Source organism: Tribolium castaneum, chromosome 10 (genome assembly GCF_031307605.1).
Source record: "Tribolium castaneum strain GA2 chromosome 10, icTriCast1.1, whole genome shotgun sequence".
NCBI lineage: Eukaryota > Metazoa > Arthropoda > Insecta > Coleoptera > Tenebrionidae > Tribolium > Tribolium castaneum.
This window is the reverse complement of record NC_087403.1, coordinates 919,538-941,526: the sequence shown is the minus strand read 5'-3', so window position 1 is coordinate 941,526 and position 21,989 is coordinate 919,538. Positions and strand designations below refer to the sequence as shown.

The window sequence follows — 21,989 nt, the reverse complement described above, 5'->3', positions numbered from 1 at the left end:
CTAAAGTAACTAATTATATGATTTTTAATGTAATTAAATGAATGAAAATGAATATCACAACTACTGCTAATTTTGTTAAAATTACTACACATTACATATAAAGGTGATTTTAATAGAACATTCGTATTACAACTGCAACTGTAAAAAGTCATGGGATGCCGTGAGTTAATTCTAGGAACCAGAAAAATTATCTTATTAACAGGAGCAATACAGTCAATCTTGTTGTTTAGTAATTTATGTAAAAATGCAATACTTGAGATAATTCTCCTAACTTCTAGAGAATTGATATTAAATGTCCTTAAAAGCACTAGTTGGTCACATCCCCTGTCGGGGTAATTTTTAAAAGAAATATACCATAGCAGTTTCAAAAATTTTCTTTGGACTGATTCAATACTATTTATGTGTGTGACATATATAGGTGACCAAATAATTGCACAATATTCTAACTTGGAGCGTAAAAGGGCAAAAAATAAGACTTTTAAGGCTCTTAAATTAGTAAACTCTCTACAGTTGCGATAAATAAATCCTAAAGTTTTATACGCGCTATTAATAATATTTGTAATATGATTCACAAATAAAAGTTTGTTATCAAAGGTAACTCCTAGATCTTTAAATGTGTCTGTTCTTTGTAAAATGTGACCACTAACATTATAACTATACATGATCGGAATTTTCCTATTTGTGTAAGACATAATAAAGCATTTAGATATATTTAGGTTTTCAAAGGACTTAGTCCATTTTTAGCCCAGTCCTGCCCTGCCCCCGAATCGAGGTAGAAAACTTCTAATCGCGCTAAAAGCACCGCAAATTGCACAATTTATGCAAATCAGTAGAGAAGTGAAAGTAGGTAAGGATGAAACAAGATGCTCGTCTCGCATTTTTCCATTTGATGAAACAGGTGCCTGTTAAAATAATCGAGGATGAAACGCATCGTTTAGTTGTTCATAAAATTCTCGCCCCATAAAAACGCCACCAAGTAATGAAATATATTTGCTGGCGGTGCACTATGTGGCTAAATATTAATATTTTTTACATGAATTTTCGTAAAAAGCAGTCATGTTTCAGTGTCGCTACAATAACACGACACATAGATTGCAGGCGATAGGGGACCGTGCTATACATTTCTATTATTAAACATGGAACTCGGAATAAAATTATCACGGAAAGAGTAATTATACGTAATTAAAAAACAGATATAGTTCTTGTAGAACAAGTCTGAATTTGGTTTTTGGTTTCAGGGTGACGGTGCCATGGCCTGGCATGGGAAGGTCCGGCCCGGCCTGCTTCTTCTCCTCTTCTCTTTCGTTGTTATATCGGAGGCAATGGCCAAAAGTATAGGTAAGTCGAGTAAACCGGATTGTGTCTTGGATGCACTTAATTGTTGGATATTTATGCTACCATAGCCCAATAAGTGCAGCAGTCCGAATTAATTGAAGAATTTATTTACAGGCGCACGAATTTTAATCTCCATAAAGAGAATTTATGTGCGATTTCGATAAACGCAGTCATTTCTTTTTATTTACGAGGTAGAAAAAGACAATTAATAAAAATTGCGAAGGAAAGGGGTGGCAAGAACGGCGATGTTTTAATTTAATTTAGCGTTTGCTCGATTTGGCTTAAGTAAAATGTAAATGAGATTGGATCATGACCATACGATATCACGCTGTAACACACATTGAAGAGCGCTGTTTGTAAACAATTGATTTATTCTGGAAGATAATTACACCACCGCTTCACAATAATGATAATTGGATCGATTGTTTTGACGTCACAAACCATTCAAGAAACTAATTAAGATTTTAAAAATCTAATTCACCAATAATCGCTTGTGTATGTTGCTAATAAGTGTTACCAATTATTCAAACAGACAGTATCGAGCAGTGGGGTTCCATTCATCCCGCATTCTTCTAATTGTTATTTATTGATCTTTTCATGGAGCGAGGGCCGAAAAAAGCGGCAGTTTTAATATTTTGAATGCACTTAATCATTGCTATCAACAACAGACATCACTCTTAAAAGCGTATTCAGATCCAGTTCATGTAACACAAGAAAAATATGTAAATAGGAAAAAGCTGAAATGTTGAAAAAGTGAGCGAGGAAGAAAAATGCGCTCATTCTTAGCCGATCTATGAGGAAATACAAGTAAAGATACGGCACACGTGTTCGAAGTGTTTTGTTCCATTAAGAGTTCGATTTGGGCGTAAGCCTTTGAAAGATTTTTTAATCCCGCGGAACGCGCCGCTGCTTTGGGAGGAAGGTGAAGATTTAAGTAAATAAGTGAGTGTCGAGGCGGGAGTGCGTCGATAATTGAAAAATCCAATAATTGTGAGTGTTGTCGGTCGTTATTAAAATCCATTGGTTTAAGGGCAAATTGGGCATTGTTATTCCATCGCACGAACTGTCTCCGAATTAGGGTTTGATGTTTTAATTCCAGAAACGGGTCCTGCTCAGTCGCATGAAACACAAACACTCGTCTAGGACCAATAACACGGCCTTAGTTCGATACTCCTGAGCTTAAACTGTAATTAAGTTGCAGTACGTTTCCAGCGGAACAAATTGCTGCATTCTCTCTTACCGTTGAAATTAAGCGAACCATATTTTTTTCTCTTACGGCATGCTATCAAATAAATTAAATTATATAGGTTTTTCCCTTATCCCAGCGGCAACATGTTTCTGCGCCAACGGAAAAACATTCAACTTTTCACCCCACTTACACTAACTTTCTTTTGCATACTCATGGAACAAGCGTCAATACGCCGAACCCGACAACTTCATTATCGCAAGAATACGCCCAAATTGGACGAAGCATCCCCGGAATTCAATTCTCTATTTTTATTACGATAACTGGAATACCTGTGCGCTTTGATGCGATTAGTCGAGTTAGAGACAAAAAACGACTTTCGAAATTTATTTTTGCGCCTTGTTATCCGGAATTGTGCCTATTATACGATACCATTCCGATCATACCGGAAACGGGGTTGTTCATATTGTTAGTCGGAAGGGATTTTTCGCAATAATAGTAACTTGTTTATCGTTCGTGTTCAATCAACCCTGCATAACAGCATCCAATCACATAAATTGCAGTTTGATGTTAGATTTTTTCCTCATCGCGCCAAATCCGACATTTCACATGCTCATGAACTGACTAAAATGCATTCATCACTCGAATTACGCCCAACATATGAGACTTTTTGTGCGGGAGCGAGGAATTGTCGAAATTGCATCAATTTTGTTGCCGCATTGTCCTTTAGCTTGGACACCGGCCAAGACCTTAATTCATCTGTAAACAATACAGGCGTCCGGGCCTTTTTCGATCTGCTCATGTAATACGTGCCTTGCGATTGCCCTGACTTGAAGACGCTTAATCTGGTCCTTTTTTATTGTTATGACCCGCAGACTCTTAAATGTTCGAACCCAACCTGCAATAGAATCGAGATTTCCTCCTTTAATTATGGAACTCGGCAAAAAGAGAAGCAACCGCACCGTCTCTTCGATTGCTATCAACATTTACGCCAGCTTTTTCGAGATTTCACCGAAACACATCGGATTCAGCCGAATTTTTCAAACGCGTTTACTTTTTCTTTATTCACTTAAGTTCCCCATTAAAATGAGAAAAAACTCAACTCCAGAAAGCTTTCTGGACGCAGTTGCATTAGCTCAAAAAAAAAAAAAAAAATAGAACGTCCATACAGAAAAGCGTAAACTCTTCAATCGCTTGTACAAAGGTAATTATTTAAAGAACTGTGCTTTGAATTTTTTTTAACTTTGAAAACAATTGGTTCATTATAAAGGCCAATGACAATAATAATTTTAAGTTTTGTGAAATCAAACCCGTTTCTCAATTTTTATTGGCCACAATCGAGTCGAAGGGACAAAAAAAATACAGCTACTGCAATTATCTCCAGCTACAAAATGGTGAAAAAATAATTAAGTCTTTACTTTTTGCACATTTTCAATTGGTTGGTTTATTTCAAGGGCCAGTTCTGTAAAAATAAACTGAATAAAATATAAATATGAATAAAATAGTTTTATCTTTTTCTTTCAAATAAAAAATCAATTAACGCTATCTTTTACTAAATACAAGTAGAAGCATTTGCCTAATTTATTTATACTGCTAGCTGTTATACGGGTAGAGATCATATTAGAGATATACTTTGTTGTTAAAAATATTCATTAACACCACCTTAGAAACGATAGGACTTTTTAAATGCAAGGACAGATAATCATATTTAGTTGGGTGTTTATGTTTAAAATTGATCACCCAGTATAATTAAATAATTTTTGAGGAATATTCTGTTCTCCAGTCGTCAGTCTGGTATTCATTTTAAGGTGAACTAAGTTTAAAAAAATTTTTGAGTGATAGCGATAAGTGAAAAAAATATATCATGTAATAAAATCTGGAGATTCATTCGTCTTGAATTTGATTGGACCCCCAGTTCAAGGGCCTTATTGGCTACAATAAGACCCAGAACAAAAAAATTAGCGATTGCAATTCTCTCCTCCCACTTAAAAAAAGTAAATACAAAATGGTGACTCGATGAGAGAAAAGTAGTTGAGTCTTTTACTCTCTTTATTTAAGGGCCAATTATTTCACCCATTTTATAGCAAGTGCCGTCAAAACAAACCGGTTTCTCAATTTTTATTGGCCAGACTCTGGGTCAAAGGGACAAAAAATTGTGGCGATTGCATTATCTCCTCCCACTTTAGAGAAGTAAATACAAAATGGTGACACTCATAGTTTAGAGTCTACTCTTTACGAATTTTTAATTGATTGGTCCATCCTAAGGGCCAATGATTAAATGATTACAACCATTTTATGGCAAGTTCCGTGAAAACTAACCGGTCTCTCAATTTTTATTGGTCACAGTCGGAGCCGAAGGGACAAAAAATTCAGCGATTGCAGTTATCTCCTCCCACATTAGAAAAATAAAGTGGATAAACGCAAATCCTACGGATTCGCAAGTGCTCGCGGCTCGGGTCTTTACCGTAAAATAAGCCAAAAATACTCACATTTAAGGAAATAAAAAAATGATTGTTTAATAATAAATAACAAAAAGACTGGTCTCCACTTCTAAACTTGAACGGTGTGCACACTTTTAGGCCGTTTTGGGGCGTAAATTTTTTTTATTAAATTTTTGTTTTTATTCATATGAGTATTATGAAAAATAAATAAATAAATAAATAAATAAACGGTTTACACAGCAGAAGGCCAAACGGTATTGAGAAATGAATTCACACAAAATGAAAAAATTCTTGAAATGAAATAATATCAGTAAAAAGTGTGTAAATTCGTTTTGGGGAGAGATGTTGGTGGCGTGGAATCTGTCGGAAATTATGGTTTAATGTGTCTGGAGAGCGCGTTTTCTAATAAACGGATTTGTGCACTCATTACTGCGTGCACTCATTTATGTTTTATGTTAAAACGACTAATCCATTTTCATGGATCGGCCATCACACGCAATCTCAATTATCTACGATGATGGGCGCAAGATACGGCGGCAAAAATGTATGGTTCATGGCGGCAAAAGCACCAAAGTCTTGATACCGCATGCGAATCGAAATAATTGCAGAAAATGTAATCATCTTGTATGAATAATATATAGTGGTCCCTAATGAGGATCGATAGAGCCATTAGAGTAGATTTGAAAAAGTCAGTTTGTTTTGTTGTTGGACGTATATCTTGTAGTTTAGTTGATAAAACCGCGCAAGTTAGTAAAGTTTGGCCATACTTTTTGCCAGTTGGCACCCGTCGAAAAATAGTCGATTGGGTTTGTAATTTCGGAAGAAAAGCGGTTTCATTTCGTCGGTGTCGAAATGGTAGGTCAGAGTGTTTCTAAGTTGCACGTTATTTACGATTTGAAATTCTCGCAGAGTTATGAACGCAATAGTCAATGTTTCACCCTCTTTTACCGAGAATCCCAACAGACGTTGCTCTAAAATGAACGTGTTGTAAAGCTCGGAGCTTTTCTTCTCGGGAATCGTAACGATATATCTCTGCCCGACCGCCAAAACCGGCCAAAATTAGTCGACGACTGCTGTCGATCAAAGCGCGTTTATCCGGATTTGAGTACGCGACGGGGTTTATGACGGATTCGCTCCTTTGATCCGTTTTCGCCATGAGTCGATTGAAAAATCGCAAAGGCTTGCAAGTGCAAGTTAAGTCTCCAGGTATCTTGTGCTGCGACTCGACTCAACGCTACAATCGGTCGTGCTCAGGTCTCTATTGATTTTCTAGCAACAAGGGTTCCTTCGCTTTGCTGCGGGGAATGTTACATTAGAACACTGCAACTTGCATCGGAACGTTTATACAAGACAACGTTTTACTTATTTGCACGTGTCGAACCTAATTTATCCGATTTGCGCCTGGAAAAATTTCAAACGTCGAGACGCGACGCTCCTTTATCAATATTTAATTACAATCGGATTTTTCTAGCACTTTCACTCAATTTTCCTTTCGTCTTGTCATAATCACATCAGCTCCACTCCACTTTGCCTAATTTTAATAACGCGAAAGAAATTGAGGGAAACCACTCCGCTCATTTGAGACGACTCAGATATTTCGAAATTCTATTAAAACCTATATTTTCCGCGACAGGCTTGTATGTCTTGTTAAATGGAATTCTACAGTGCAGTCGTACATTTGTCATACAACATATGAAGTTATGAATTTGCATTTCCGGTATCACCGGTTTCTTGAAAACTCGTAACCGAGCTGACAACTGTTTTATCCAATTTTTTATACGAAAACGCCTCGGACAAAGAGCGTTAATGATAAATGACCGGAAGGTAAGTGCTGGTGTTACGTTTTGAGGCAATTGTAATAATTGGAATAATGATAGTAATATAAAATCGGTCGATAGTGTTTGAAATAGGACGATATTATTGAATTTGTTCCATTGTTAAAATTTTTATAAGGCGGTAAAACTCAATGTCGTGTACGGCGGCCGAGTTGTGAATTATTTACCAAACACTTGCTGCTTCATAAATGTTTACATTTTGTCTATTCGTTGTAATTAATCGTCGGCCCGGCGATTAGAAAAATTCGCGTTAATGATTAATTACGACGGCGAAATTCGCATTTTAATGGATTATTATGTCAAATTTCTGGCAGAGGGGTTAGATAAAAATTTGATGAAGCAAGTAATTGATGCGAATTTAAATAATAATTTTGGGAGGCTTCCAGTCGACGTCAGTGACCGTGAAGCCTATTATCCTAAACTACGCCACTGGAATAATTAATCAAACTTAATTAAAATTTGACAAATCGGCCACCGAATCGGATTGATTTCTCCGAAGAGAATATTTTAAGCCCTAAACAATAAAAACGCCCAGTTATGAATGTTTCCTTTCGTATCAAACTGTGTTGTGAAATAGCGTTTTGTACACATTTATATGATCATCACGTTTTCTCCGAGAATTTATCTCACTTCAGTGCACACTTACTGGACGAATACTGTGCCTATTTTGCCAAACTGATTTGATTGGCTCATTGCATCGGAATTAACCGAGTTCAGGATTGTAGTAAACAAATTAAAACACAGAGATGTGCATTAAGCGGAACTAAATCAAGTCCTAGGACCACTCATTCAATTATTTACGAGGCCATTTTTTCACTAATCGGTTTGAATTATTTATTCTAATTGACGGACCGGCTCACTCCTCACCATCAATAAAACTTATGGCCTGGTACATTATTAAGTGACTCCGAGTCAATTACCTACCATTACAATTGCTTTATTGCAATATTTCTCCTTTTTCTGCCGTCGCAGCATCAGTTTTATAGTAATTTTTATATTCTTTTCCCTCTTAACGCGTTTTAGATTGTCTCTCGTTTTGTAGGTTCACTCAAATGGCTGCTAAAGCCGAACAAAGAACGTACCTTCTCCCATAAAGAGCCTGCAGATTTACTCCGCCGAAACTAATGTGTTATCATATTAATCCCTTTTGTTTATTGTTATGTCCCCGTTTTTACAGTTACGACATTTTTAACTTTATGTCTTGTCTACTAAACGCCGGCCTCAAAGAGAATCGTTCGAGTGTTGTCTTGTCATCTTGAACACGTTTTGGGAGTTGTTTCAGTGATAATTAAAATATCCCGAGCCGGTTGAAAAAATTTTAATTACTTGCTATTGTGTCGCAATCGAGGATTTGCAGTTTTTGCGCGGTGGAGCTATGACATCCGGCGATGATTTAAATGAGATTGAAAGGAAGATTGATATTGCGTGGAAGAAGTGAAAGAAGTGGAATTTTGATATACAGGAAATAAAAGTGATATTCGGAAACGAAGTTAAGGACGTTAAGACGGGTATCTGGGCTTGATGGGCGCGCTCTTTTGTCATTGTTATTTAAAGTAGTAAATGGGATCTTTATAAATGGAATTGTTGGTAAAAAGTATGAGGCGAACGAAAGCGTAGCTATGCATCTGTCAGTGACGCATGGCCTATTTCATCCAATAATGGCCAAACAGTGCTCATGCTAGTTATCCGGAAAGCTAACCCGAACTGTTTATTTTCAATCGCCATTTCCACCCCTTTTCTCCACTCTATGAGACCGTGTTACTACCGGTCTAAGCCACTAAGCTCTAATAGGCCTTTCGGAAACACTTTACAACCTTTCTTAGCGGAAGTTTATACTTGTTTGACCGTTCACCTGCTTTTTTAATACTCAACCAACTCCGGCTTTTTCAATGATAAGATTGTCATACTTCACAATGCGAGGCGCCTCTGAATGTGCGCTTAACCCCATTCGACGAGGAGCCACTCCACGTAATTGCATTGTAGCCATTATATGCACAACACACTCCTCAAAACTCTAATATTTAAAAAGAGCTCGCCGATACACCAAATTGAAAAGTTGACGTTTTACTTTTTTCAAGCAGAAAATCGACTTAAAAACTTCCAACAAAGTTTATTATTCAAATTTGAAGCACTTCTCAAACGGCAACAAAGACAAAAAGCGTTTCTAGTTGACATAATTCATCACGTAATTGCGATATGAATGGACGAACTTTTTCACCTGCCTGTACATGGCGTTTAAAATTGGCTAGGTATTTTAATTGGCTGACATAATTTATCTGGGAATTCTTTGTGGCAAATTCAATTTTATTGTAGCCACCGGTCGAGAAATGCAACTTTGTAAAGCCTCACTACTGCATATTTAGATAATACATAGGCAGTATATTGAAAGTAGTTGCATTCCATACATGGTGTGCTATTACGATGTAGGAATCTTCAGCAAATGGCTCGAAAAACGTCTTATTTTGAAGGATAGCATAACCAGTACTGTTACAAGCGCCAACAAAAGAACCCTGCTCTATGTACTCCAAGATGTGCTCGAGTACTTACTTCAAACGTAACGGTACTAAAAATGCTACGCTGTAACGGACATCTATCTACCATTTTATTTTATATTTAATGATGCGCACTCTCAAATCTTGCCGATCACGATCTCATCATCCCATCACCGCTGCCCATTCTGGACCATACACTGCAACCTCTCCAGCTCCAACCACCCAACTAAACTAACATTTGGCACATTTCTAAACCCCAGCTCAAACGCAGACACATTTGATCCCTTCAGGGCCGCGCACAAACACCAACGAAAGTATGGAAAGTGACAGTTATGCTATTGCTGAAACGGGATACGATTTTTTCTGCTCATTTTTTATTTCATTTATAAATCTGTCCCACACAAAAAATACAAAAAATAAAATATTTTGTTTTAAATATAACCATTCTCTATCAGATTCTCATTCTTGCTGAATCCGAGTGGATTCCAAATCGGAATTCATCAGGAAACAAAACAGTAGCCACTGTTGATGAAAGTCTGGTTACGCGTTTTGGTTAAACCACTTTTAACAGCAATTTGGTAAAAGGATCTTGTTCGTTAACCTTTTGTCTTGCCTTACACCAAAAATTACGGTGATAGTTTGATTTTTATCCAAAATATTGCCAACCGCACACTTCAAGTGGTTTAGGAATTTTTACGAAGGTAACGAAATTTCTGTTTTACTGTGGCCAGAACATTCTTCTGACTCAATACTCATTGAAGTCGTCTAGAATACCTCCCAAAGAAGGGTTCTATAGATAAATGTACCGCAAAAAAATCTTCAGGAGTCAAGTGCAGTGTGGAAAGAAATCTTTCAAGAAAAGATAAAAAATTATGCCACGGCGATGTTGAACTGTAGTAACTATAGTAGGGGAGGTTACATTCTGCATTAGTTACCGCAAATATTATTTTATTTTTGTTTTTTTTAACTGCAAAAACGCCACACAGGAACAAGTTAGAAACAACAGTTTTTATTTTTATTTTTTAATTGTAACAATTGTACATCAATACATCATTGTTCAGCAAAATCAGTAATATCCCTGGACTTCTCTGGTGTGTGCAGTATCGGAAAAATAGTCAGAGTTGAGAGATAATTGGGGGTGTTGGGGTGGATGCAAATGGGTGATTAAGGTGTTAAAAGTTGGCATTTTTGTATCGAGTTTATCATCTTTGACCGCGCCGTAGTTAAGTCGAAAGTGCCCTCGGGAGGTCCTGAAATGTGAGTAAATGAAGAACGAAACAAGGGTAAAAGGGAGAATGAAAACAAGAAACAGTCTCTCAAGCCGTGAGAGTTGCGGTATTTCAACCGTCATTAAATCTCCATAACTTTCTTAATCTCGAGTGTTTTAGAGCGATTGTAATTATTACTACCTTACCGATACATTGTAGTGGATTTGGTCGCGATTGTATTTACCAGTTGGCTAACTCGCAAAGTAACTTGCCTAATTAATAGCTGGAAATCGGCCCGTTCTCAATGCAAACCCGGCCAAGTTATACGGATGTGGCCCTGTTTCCGGGACAATTCGCAATATTCGGGTGGAGGGAGCGCAATTCGCACCCGGCCGCTCCTAAACCTAAATCCAATTAAAATTTTTCTATGATTATCGACGACGGATCGCTTTCGGTGATAACAACTCTGTGACAATTTTTCATTTATATTCATTGGGTCCTACGTAATTATCGACTCGAATAGAGGAACCTACGTACCTATTCCGAGCTTAATAGATTTCCTAACAGCGACATTTAAAAGAAGACTATCCCATTTCCATATCGGACAATCACTTAAGACTCCATTGTGCCACAACAACCAATCAATTGCCAAAATTCTTCGCGGGATTAGAGCCAGTTCACTCAAAGACTCGACCCTTGAAACTTCCAAACTCATTTTGATCCTTCACGAATTACCATAACTCGCCTTTGAGCGAAATTTTTACATAAACATCAAAATTTACTCCCACAGCACTTATTACCACATACAGGCCGCCCCCAAACTCGCATTCAATTCATTATTTGATTGGGACAGTCGATATTGGTAAGTAATATGGAAAGGCGTGTGGAGTTTTCGGGCGATAAAAGCAGTTTACGGGAAGGAAATCGATGAAATAGCCGTCGTGTCTAATTAATTTAGTGTAGTGGCTGTTCACTCTAGCAAAAAGAATTAAACATTAGCGCGCTTATAGCCGTTTACGCGCCGATGATTTCAAAAGTATTGACTCGAGAGGGTTGTATATGTGTCCGGTCGGGCAAATCTTCAATAATTAATAAAACGTCATCAGGATCAGTTGTGCTGTGATAAAAATGAAGGTGATAAATAACGAGGGTAGGCGAGGAATGCGCCGATTGGATCCTGGGGAACGGGAAATGGATAAATGAGTTAGTCATAGCTAATGGCGTACGCTGAATATCTCCGACGGAAATCAATCTTTGATTACCCGGAGAATTCATACCGCTTTATTGATGTTTTTCAGAATTAAATCTATTTCGAACGCAAATCCACATCCACATCCACATAATTGGCACCACCGCTGTTTTTGGAAAATAACCGATATTTGAGACTGTGACCTGCACAAATAGCGGAGTCATCTCTTTTCAATCAACGATTGTGTTCGAGAATGCAGTGTATTAACACCCTATTGTCGTTACAGTCGACCTACACACACAGACTGCCTTTTATGCAAAATAACCATTGATTAAACCCGATCCACCAAAATAACAATCAAGCATATTGCAAATGACACTTTCTTTTCAAACTGTGGATACAAATAAACCGTATCTAATCGACATGTCAGTGGCAAAAGTCAAATAACATATAGATAGAGCGCAGATAATTCACAAAAGTTGATATTCCCGTCTAGACAGAAAATACAATTGTTATGCTTCTGAGTCAAATTTAGTCCCGCCGATGGAATTCCATCTTTTGGAGACGTAAGGCTTCATTTGTATTTGTAGTTTTGTGGCGTCCCGATGCGTTCACGTATCGATAAATCGCAGCCAGTTGACTCCTGCGGGCCTTTATTGTCCCGATCGGGGCAATTTGGTTGTTTGAAAATAGAGACCATCGTGTGATATTATTGTATAACAAGAGAAACGTGGCCAGCGTGATAAGATCGATTCGATGTCGGTTCGAATTCGTTAGTATTCCGTGATATCGGCGAGTTTTGAGATGTTGAGCCGGAAAAGAGTATCGTTGTCGATGGAAAAGATTAAATAAACCACGTATTAATCGCATTTGCCCGAAATTGATTTCCTATTGCCGCTTTAGTTATTTCCTCGCTCATTAAAGCGCTTGATAAAATAAACTAGCATCAATCAGTGTCCGGCTTAGCCATTTCTCTGTATGCATTGCATATTGATTGGTCGTCCGTTCCTAGATTGTTGCAAAGATGCCGTGCACGCTTTCCACTTGGTCGTCATCCAGAGATGTGGCCAGAATTGCTGGCATTGCTTACGTGTCGTGCACTCCGCACGTCGACATGCCACCGGAACTAGTTTCGACCAACACATCAAAACGTCATCAGCATCACTCACACTTCACCCACACCCGAAAAATCCCGCCGTACGGCCACCCCGACCCCACACCTCGCAGAACGCTCTAACCAATTTATACATCTCTAACCACCACCATCTTACTATTTGAAAAACGCCTAAAATTATAATTTCTTTTAAATGGTACCTAATCTTTTATTGGGAGAGGACATAACTCATGCTGTCTGAAAATTTTGAAGCTTTTTTGTAAAAAATATTTTTTCTGATGATTTAAGTTTCAATATTTTTGCTACGCAGTTTATTGAATGATGCTTTCCTAGTTCTATAAGCACTTTTTTCGAATGTTGTCATCTGAAAATTTGTATATAACCATAATCTCTTAGGTCCTGCTCAATGAAAATATTTTCAGGATGGTGACACTTCCGGTTACACCGAAAATCGCTATCAGCTCATTTATTTTAAGGTAGTTTTCAAAAGCTTCCCCTATACCTAAATTTAGCTGTCTTCGAAATATTTAGAGTTTTATTTTTTTTAATATGCACCTTCCAGTTCAAAAATCGATAGCTCTACCATTTTTTTAAATTTAGAAATATGTTTTATCTCATTTGAAAGATCTATAATACAACATTACACTACAACTTACAGGGTAAATTCGAATAAAATACACTGCATATAAAAGTTTGTAAATGATTTTTTTACTTTTCTTTTATTTTTCACGGTGTATCATTATAACAACGCACAGACTGACCTTTTACATATTATGTCATGGTTTGAAAATATAACAAATTACGTATTTACAAACATGAAAATGTTTAGATGAGAAACATAAAAACTATTGTTCAAATGTGAGTACATTCGTGACCTGAGAGACACTTGATGTCAGTTTTGCACAAAGATTTGTCGAAAATGTTGTTACCCTGAGTTTGAATTTGTTGAGAGTTAAGCGCGGTGTGCACCGAAAATGTCAGTATAATAAAAATAAACAATGTACCGAGATGATTATGAACCTTAAAAAAGTAATCAATTAAATTTCCCTAAGCATTGAATATCTGACTTGTATTTATTTTTAATTTTGTTCGGGACTCTATAGGAGCATTAGGGCGTGGGAGAAATATAAATAAATGTAAAATACACATTTGTATAAAATTTGCTAGTAGCGTAATTTGTAGTAAAATGTGCTTTTTAAATTGTGAATTGCCGCGTGTTCGGTCGAGTTTTTAAAGGGGCTGTTATGAAAGGGCATCGATTTGGTTATTTTCGCTGAATTTTGTTTTGCTATTAGCATATATGTGTGTGTGGGGGCAAATTTCCATGCAATGTTTTTGAAATTGGAGTATGTTTTATTTTCGTTAAATCGTGTATTTTATTCCAGTTCGCATTAATTTTTATTATTTTGTGCTACTAATTGAATTATGATATTAAATTTAATAATCGTCGAGTCGCAAAAGCATAAAAAGGCCATGTTTTTAAAATACAGTGTTTCAGCAATATTAAAACGCTTAAATTCCGTTGCACGAAATTACATGATTAAATTCGTTTTTCTACTCGTTTTGGATGAAATTCAGTAAGCACCCCCAAATTATGTATTGAGTGGTACTTGGCAACAATTTTCATTTAATATCGCAATTTCAAAAGACAAATCGCTTTAAAATGTATTACCTGGTCCAGTAATTTCAGATTGAAATGATGGTGGAAGTGGGTAATTGAATTTTTTGAATCCAAGTCGGGTGATTTGTGGTGTCACTATAAATGTGATTTTTTCGGCGTTGGTGGGGATATTGCCGGTAATTAGGTTTGGAGCGAGTGCAAAATGAATAAATAATTGCGTTAAAGACTGTCGCTTAGTCGAGCCGTTGCGCTACTGGATGAAATTGTTTTGATGCTAACGACGTAAACCCTTTTAAAAGTTGCGAGGGTAAATTTTATGTAAATCGGCGGCGATTACCTCTGTAAACAGTTTCGCGCGTGCATAATACTCGAACAATAAATTTATGCACCTCGATTTTGAGTGGCTTCCTTCGTTCGGTTCGGGGGCAACGGGGTGGAGATTTCCAGCACGGAGATAAATCAATACCAACACCCCACATCCCTTTACGGATGGTGGCTATTTCATCGTCGAAAGCGTCACATTGCCGGCTCAAGCTCCAATTTATTTATTTTGCTATTAACCCAACTTCACTTTCACTATTATTTTATAAGGCTATCTCACATTATCGCGCCCAGCCATCGCAGCCCAGCGCTGACACGACCTTTGATTATGTATATGCTCCCTTAATTGGATACACCACGGATGCCAAGAATCCCAGCAACGAATACAAATCTCCACGGAATTTATTCATTCTTTGATTCCTTTATTTGTTTCCATCCTCCACTCAAATCTTGCACAAATAGCCGCTTCCGCGCCCATTACCCCCTTCATAAACGTTTATTACACCGACTCCAATTATTCCTCCTTGCAAAAACTGCACCTTGAGATCAGCGAAAAATCCGCTCAACAGTTGCTCGATGATTAGAAGCGCGGCAAACATCGAAAAATCTCATATTTGTGCTGAATCAACAATTTGTCATCTGTTCCAACAATCAAAAGTTGTTATCAGTAAAGATGACCGCCATGTCTGCAATAAAAGTATTTTAACAAATAGATTTGTGTGTATTGGAAAGTCGACAGGAGCGGGATTATGATGGCTGTCCCAAGTCGGATATTAAGATTGTGGTGGCCCCACAATAGCCTCGAGCCGTTTCCGTCTTTTAGCGTTCGAATTGTGACATTCTCTTATTTTTCCACTGCCAATATTTATTCGGTCCGTCTAATATAACTTTACAGGCGTTTACTCTATTTTCTCCGATTTCCAATTATCGAAAAAACCTATTCCACTCTCTTTACGTTGCCATATTTTACAACTTATTCGATGTATAATCATGCGCTCGATCGGCTTCAAAGTAGCATTTCGTAATGAAATGTTTTTCCTCAGTGGACAGGTGGCGAATTTCCGAATCCGTCTCGTATTATTTGCTCATCGTGCCGGCCCAGGCTGCTAATATAGATGAATTCATGGTGTGAACAAATTTACGGGTCCCTTTTCAGCGCCTCGCATTATTTGTTCTCTGCCTTTACAAATGCGAACGGCCATAATCTAAAGCCGAATATTTACACCTGCCCCCATTGTAGATATGACCTCATTCGGGCAAATACGTCTCTCTTAGCCTTAATTATCAGCAAAACTGGACTCATTCAATAATCGAATCTTGTGTTTATTTTGCACAAAATAATGTGGCTCCGAAAATTCGGGATGGATGGCCGCCCCAATAAAGCGGTGACTTTTTACGGGTCCCCGCAGAGCACACAACGGCTTTCTGCGCAGAGCATTTAACTCCGGCTAGCCCGAGAATCCGTTTTTGCAAAAAACGGCGAATCCATAATTATCTTCCTCGCCGATAAACGGGGGTTTACAAGGGAGAGGCGTGTCGGTGGAAAAAGTATCAACATTTTTACCTATTTTGTTTACACCCCAACGACTCTTTGTCCACCTAAGAGAGATTTATGGGCGACATTTGCAAGCTCACGAAAAATGATACAGCTGAAATATTTTCATATTACAGTTGGAATGCACGTCAGGCTGCGACTTTTTCGAGCGTCGTCTTCGTATCAAGTGCACAATTAGAACGAGCCGGGAAGTTCTTATCAGCAATTTCTCCTTTGAAAGGAATGTGTTTTGCGCACCGGCTTTTTATTGCGTTTGATTTAGATACTTTCTTGGCGTTTGTTGGGGAGCGAGCCGCACACCCTTTTATTATTATCATCATTATTATTAATTTGGAGAGTTCCGAGTTGGGAGTAATAAATCACCGGCTCTGGTATCTGGCTTGTGATCGTTCCTTTTAAGTGTTTGATCCCGTATCGGTTTGTTTTTGCTAATTGATCTGTGTAGGGGTTATTGCTGCGCCAGCCAGGTGTTTCGTCTAACTTAAACAATTGAAAAGTTTCATTAGTTGTTTAATTTCTTGTTTACCGGCGGCGCTTTTCTTCTAACTAAATGCGAATACATCGTTTCGCATTCCAAGATACGAAATGAAACAAACGTTTTATTTATGAGCAATGTACTAAAGGCCCGTATTTATTGTTAAGCTAGTGTTTAAACAGTGCGCTGTTTTCTTCCTTTAGAAACGTCTTCTGATCCCAAACGGGTTCTTCCTGCATATCTAGCGGTGAAACACAGAGCAATTTTTACACCGGACAAGCATGCGCATCTTCCTTCACTTCAAATTACTCAAAATTTCGCCGCCGCCATAAACAGTAGACTGATGAAATGATGTCATACATTGTAAAGGGAGTTTTCGGAATAGTCCGGTGAGTTGTAAAATTTTAACAGCTCCAGCGAATTAGGGCGAAATTCGAGGAGCGCACTTGCTCTACGACCGGTAAAGAAGAGCCCAATTCCCCCATCCACAAAAGTCAATACACTCCACTAAATACACCTCCAATCCGCACCGACAGCTTACATAAATAATGCATGTGTTTATAAATTGTAGGCGGCAAATGCATACATCTAGACGCTGATGAGCAAAACTTAACATTCATTCAAGTAACTCTTTTTTTTACAATTGGCAGCCTCAGAGTGTTTTCCACAGTAATTTTTTTAGAATTCGAAAAATTTTCTCAAAATATGAGTGAAATTTCCGAAATTTTATCTAAAATGCATATTTTTTTATGAATCTAGAAGAGTTTTGAGTTGAGGTATAACTATTAATAATTAATTTGCAGTTTAAAACACTGCAGTTGGAGAAAAAGATCCCTTGCTTTGCGCACTTAGGAAATAACTACTTCTGTGTAGAATTAAAACATGAATCAAAGGGGTGCCAAATGTTGAATTTTTCTGCCTAGAGGGTTACGGAGGCAAAAACGTAAAGTTCGGACTCTAGTGATGAGTGCTGGCAAGTGGCATTTGTTTTCGGCAATTTGTGCAGCTTTTAAGGTACACGAGTCAGAGTTTGTAGCAAATTGAAAAAGCAGTTTTAATTGGCTTAATAGCTGTTTTGTCTTTGTTATGTTCCTTCGTGCTGTAATTAAAAAACTCTTAATAAGAAAACATCGTTTCATGAGTCTATAATTCTTTTGATTTCATTAAATTCCATTTAGTTCAAGTGGAATCTTTTTCCGTTTTAATTGAGTCAATTCCGTTCATTTCCTACATGACAATATTTGTGCGTGTTGTTTATCGAGGAGGGGTCGTGGAGTAAGCATTCCGGCCTGTACTTAATAATGAAATTATAGTCCTAGTCCGGGAGCGGCTAGTTCGTAAGTAAATTAGAATATTCAGTTATGCACTTGGTCTCCCATTTTAATCAAAGTTCCTTACATAATGCATCGTCAACACGTATCGGGTGCTTTCGACCTGCTTTATTTCGTCATGAATTAGCAATTAGTCCACCAAGGCACCCTCCCGCCCGATTGTTCCCGGGGTTAACTGACTGACTGCGTTCAGAGAGTACCAGTCGCCCACTTAACCACCTGTCATTATCAGATGATCGAAGATAAAACGGCCAAAGAGCCAAAATCACTATTAACTGGAGGAATTCCGTTTCTTGCAATATATCGTTATGTTTTCATTTCATTGAATCGTGTGGACTGTGGAGTAGGATCGGGCAAACCGGTCCAAACGCCAACTGTTGGCCCAACCGGCGTTGCCAGATCTCCACTCAGACTAGGATTGAACTGCCCCTCAGCACCCCTCGAACCGCTCCGCGAACACACCGCAGAGGTCCTCACGCGATTTATCAAACCGTCACCCCCTCAACAATTACCTAGGCTTCCAAGAAAATCACATCCAGCATTTTTGACTTGGCGCAAATATTGCACTTAATTAATCATCGCACTTCGCCTTCCTTACTCTGTTTTGTCGACGACCCTTATATATTCGGGGATTGCCGGGAAAACATGAACAGGGTTGTAAATTCAGGCATAAAATCTTTATAGTGTTCTTGCGGATCATAATAATAAGCAATGTTCCACCCGTATGATCACGGAAAGTAGCTACACCGACGACAATGAACTCCACCGGCCCCACGCTCCCCTACCTCACTTTTGCCCAAATCGTTAAAAATTAGGGCCTGGACTTTTCGTCTGCTGCCTTGAAGTGTCTCCGAGTAATTAATGTCCAGGTGGACGGTGATGCCTTTCTAATGCCGGGGTAAAGCAGCGCAATGTGAGCGGTAAAGAGCGATAAAATATGTGTTATGGCTCATATAAATAAATTGGGTGCAGTTGGATTAAAAGTATTAATTAATAATAAATCAGTTGGCTTTCTCATTCCACGAAACAAAACCAACAAATCACGTCGTTTCGCAAGATCGCCTTATGTTTTAATCCAATAAATAACGAAACCGTTCGATCGGTAATTACGGTTATGCACACGTTTTCGGCATTTGTTTAATTTATACAGCGACTTCCACATTCCTTCAAACAAACGATAATTAAGAGAGGATAATCGCTTTCCGAGAGACATTGACACCGATGGCGCCACTGGAACGATAAAAGATTTGATTGTTCCGAGCTCTTCCATGTTCGATTTACAATTAATTTCCTTTCACGAGAAAAACGGACGATTTATAATTGTTTTCTATTTTCACTTTGAATTATCTTTTACCGGATTTGGCGGAAGAAACGATTCAAAATATGCTGTTCCTGCAATTTATTTCATAGCAACTGAACTCGAAATTTACCGCTTACCTACAAACGTTTCTTATAATGGCAACATTTTTCTTCCCAAGCTAGATTTTGTGTACTTAATTCCAGAAATTCTTGGCATCTTGTCAATACATTGCTCCTTTCTTTATTAATGCCACCATTTCTCACAGTTATTTAATTGATAGCCCCACACATCGTTTCATCATCAGGGCGTTTTTGTGGCCAATATTTAATTAAAAATTAAGGTCGGGAGGTATGCGAGCGATTCGCACGTTGGTTTCCGAATTCTTCGCGCATTTAATTTCATCTAGATATTATTTTTGGGTTTTTGCCAATGAGAGTGACAAGTGCACTGCGAAATTCATCAAATTTTTCCGCCCGATTTGATTCAGTCCAAACACGGGGCTTTATGGATTGAAAGCGAAACGATTTGTTTAAAATTTTAGCGGATTCATCCCGTGTCCTCAAATGAAATACTTTGCATTCACATTGGATAAAATAAATTATGAAGACGCGAGTCGGGAGTACTGATTTGTAATTTGAATCGACTTCCTGCACCAACTGCCAATAAGTCAATATTTAATTTTTGTGCTGTAGCTCTTTTGTTGTCAAATCACGTATTCCTTTTGTTTCCCGTTGGCTGTGTTTTGTATACAGATCCGTTATGACTACTGCTAACAAACTGGCAAGATTAACCGAACACAATTGTTAAAAACCGGTTTTTGACACAAAACCGGTTCTGCGTCCAAATCGAAATCAGCATAATCGTGCTGATCCACCAAAATGATCATACTCTTAATTACGTTACATTTGCATTCTCGCCGTATTATTTATGCTCAGTGGCCTTATTAAATCTTCGGTAATTCATATCCAGCGATCTGATTTACATAAAATGTAACTTATGAATTTATAATAGGCAAAACTCCTGCTCACACACTGGAACAATTACCGACAATTTCTCCGTGTTTTTTCTACGGAATTGCCGTTTTATCATCGCTACGCATTCTCAGACACCCTCCTCGAGCTGGATAAACAGGATACGGCTAAGTGGCACTGTTTTGAGACGCTGTCAAAAACGCATCCAATTCCAATTTACACCCAAGTAAAAATAACACTAAGTGCTTTATTTTTAATCCGATTCCCACAAGCCACTAATTACCCCAAACCCCAAACGCAACGCACTTTGCTGCGTTGCCTGGTGTCCAGTGCGTTTCCGCCGGACCGCCGGTTCGAAAACTATCACTCGGCGAAATGTGAGATGTCCTGTATTTAATTGCAGCGACACAGCTTGTGATGCATGAGCTCCAAATTTGATCATAAAAAATAGTGACAAGGAAGGCAATGCCCTAACAATTTCTTAAATTATGTAGGGCCATTTTTGAAACGCAAAATAACAGCTAATTTGAACACGTGCAAAATCCATCACAATGGCCTTTGATGAACCGATTTTTGTACAGAAGCGTAATTATCGCAAATTACAAACATATGCTTATCAAATATCAGGAAAATCTTTGGACCGGCGGCAATTTTAGCAACTCACTACTTTACTAACTTTGAAAGTACTCAACCACTTTAAATAATCCTGTCAGGAGAGCTGGTGCCGAGGTGTCGGGGTCAGGTCATCAATTTTAGTTAAGACAACGTCTGAAAAATAAAATGGGGGTGTGAGTAATCCAGTCCATCAGAGTGAGACGTCCACAATCGCCATTTGTGAACCAATAAATGTAACAGTCGTTAACCCAAAATAATTATGCAAATCTACCATCAATAAAATATGTAATTCGAATAGAATCGGTTGAGCTCTGTCCAAGGGGTTCAAAAGGTTAACAGTCGCAGTCCTGGTCAATAGGACTCCAGGAGCATAGGGGGAAACCAGGCAAAGGGTTACCCCTTTGCTCATAGATACCATCCAGCCCGCTTGTCTCTGGATCAGCAGCAATCGAGAGACCACCTCGCGGTTCTGACGTGCAATAGGCAACGCTGCCTTGTCATCCACCACTTGTCTTAGGTTGTGCAATGAGTACCCCGGTAATATCCGTCCAGCGTCTACTTCGAGACCCGCAGGTCATTCAACACCAAGCGTGCAATGGATATTATGTTCATGGTACTCGCCTATGACCAACATAAAAAGGGGCGGTTCCGGGCAGTGCAATGATCACCTTTTTGGCCAACCTGCTCAGCCGCTAATCAAACATAGCCCTAAGCGTGCAATGGAGGCCCTCTTCATAGTGCAGGTGGTGAACAAGTCCCTATAAACCTCATGGCCGCAGCCGTATCTCAGGGGCGGTTCCGGGCAGTGCAATGAACACCTTTTTGGCTAACCTGCTCAACTGCTAATCACACATAGCCCTGAGCGTGCAATGGAAGCCCTCTTCATAGTGCAGGTGGCGAACAAGTCCCTTAACCTCATAGCCGAAGCCGTCTCACGGACCAACGAGCAAGTGCAATGATCACCTTCCAGCGCTCTCCCCACGACCTATTCTGCAAACTA

The 21,989-nt window shown here is 38.5% G+C and overlaps 1 protein-coding gene across 9 annotated transcripts in view; it reads left to right on the top strand.

Annotated features, from left to right (window-relative positions):
* Cirl (Calcium-independent receptor for alpha-latrotoxin) overlaps positions 1-21,989 on the top strand; it is a 74,479-nt gene that overhangs the window by 32,325 nt on the left and 20,165 nt on the right. For all 9 annotated transcript variants that reach the window (XR_010335661.1, XM_064359432.1, XM_064359435.1 and 6 more), the window contains exon 2: positions 1,239-1,338. Coding sequence is in view for 8 of the 9 variants with exons in the window: in XM_064359432.1 (XP_064215502.1) it covers positions 1,251-1,338 (88 nt within the window). In the remaining variant the exon portion in view is untranslated. The remainder of the gene's footprint in view (positions 1-1,238; positions 1,339-21,989) is intronic.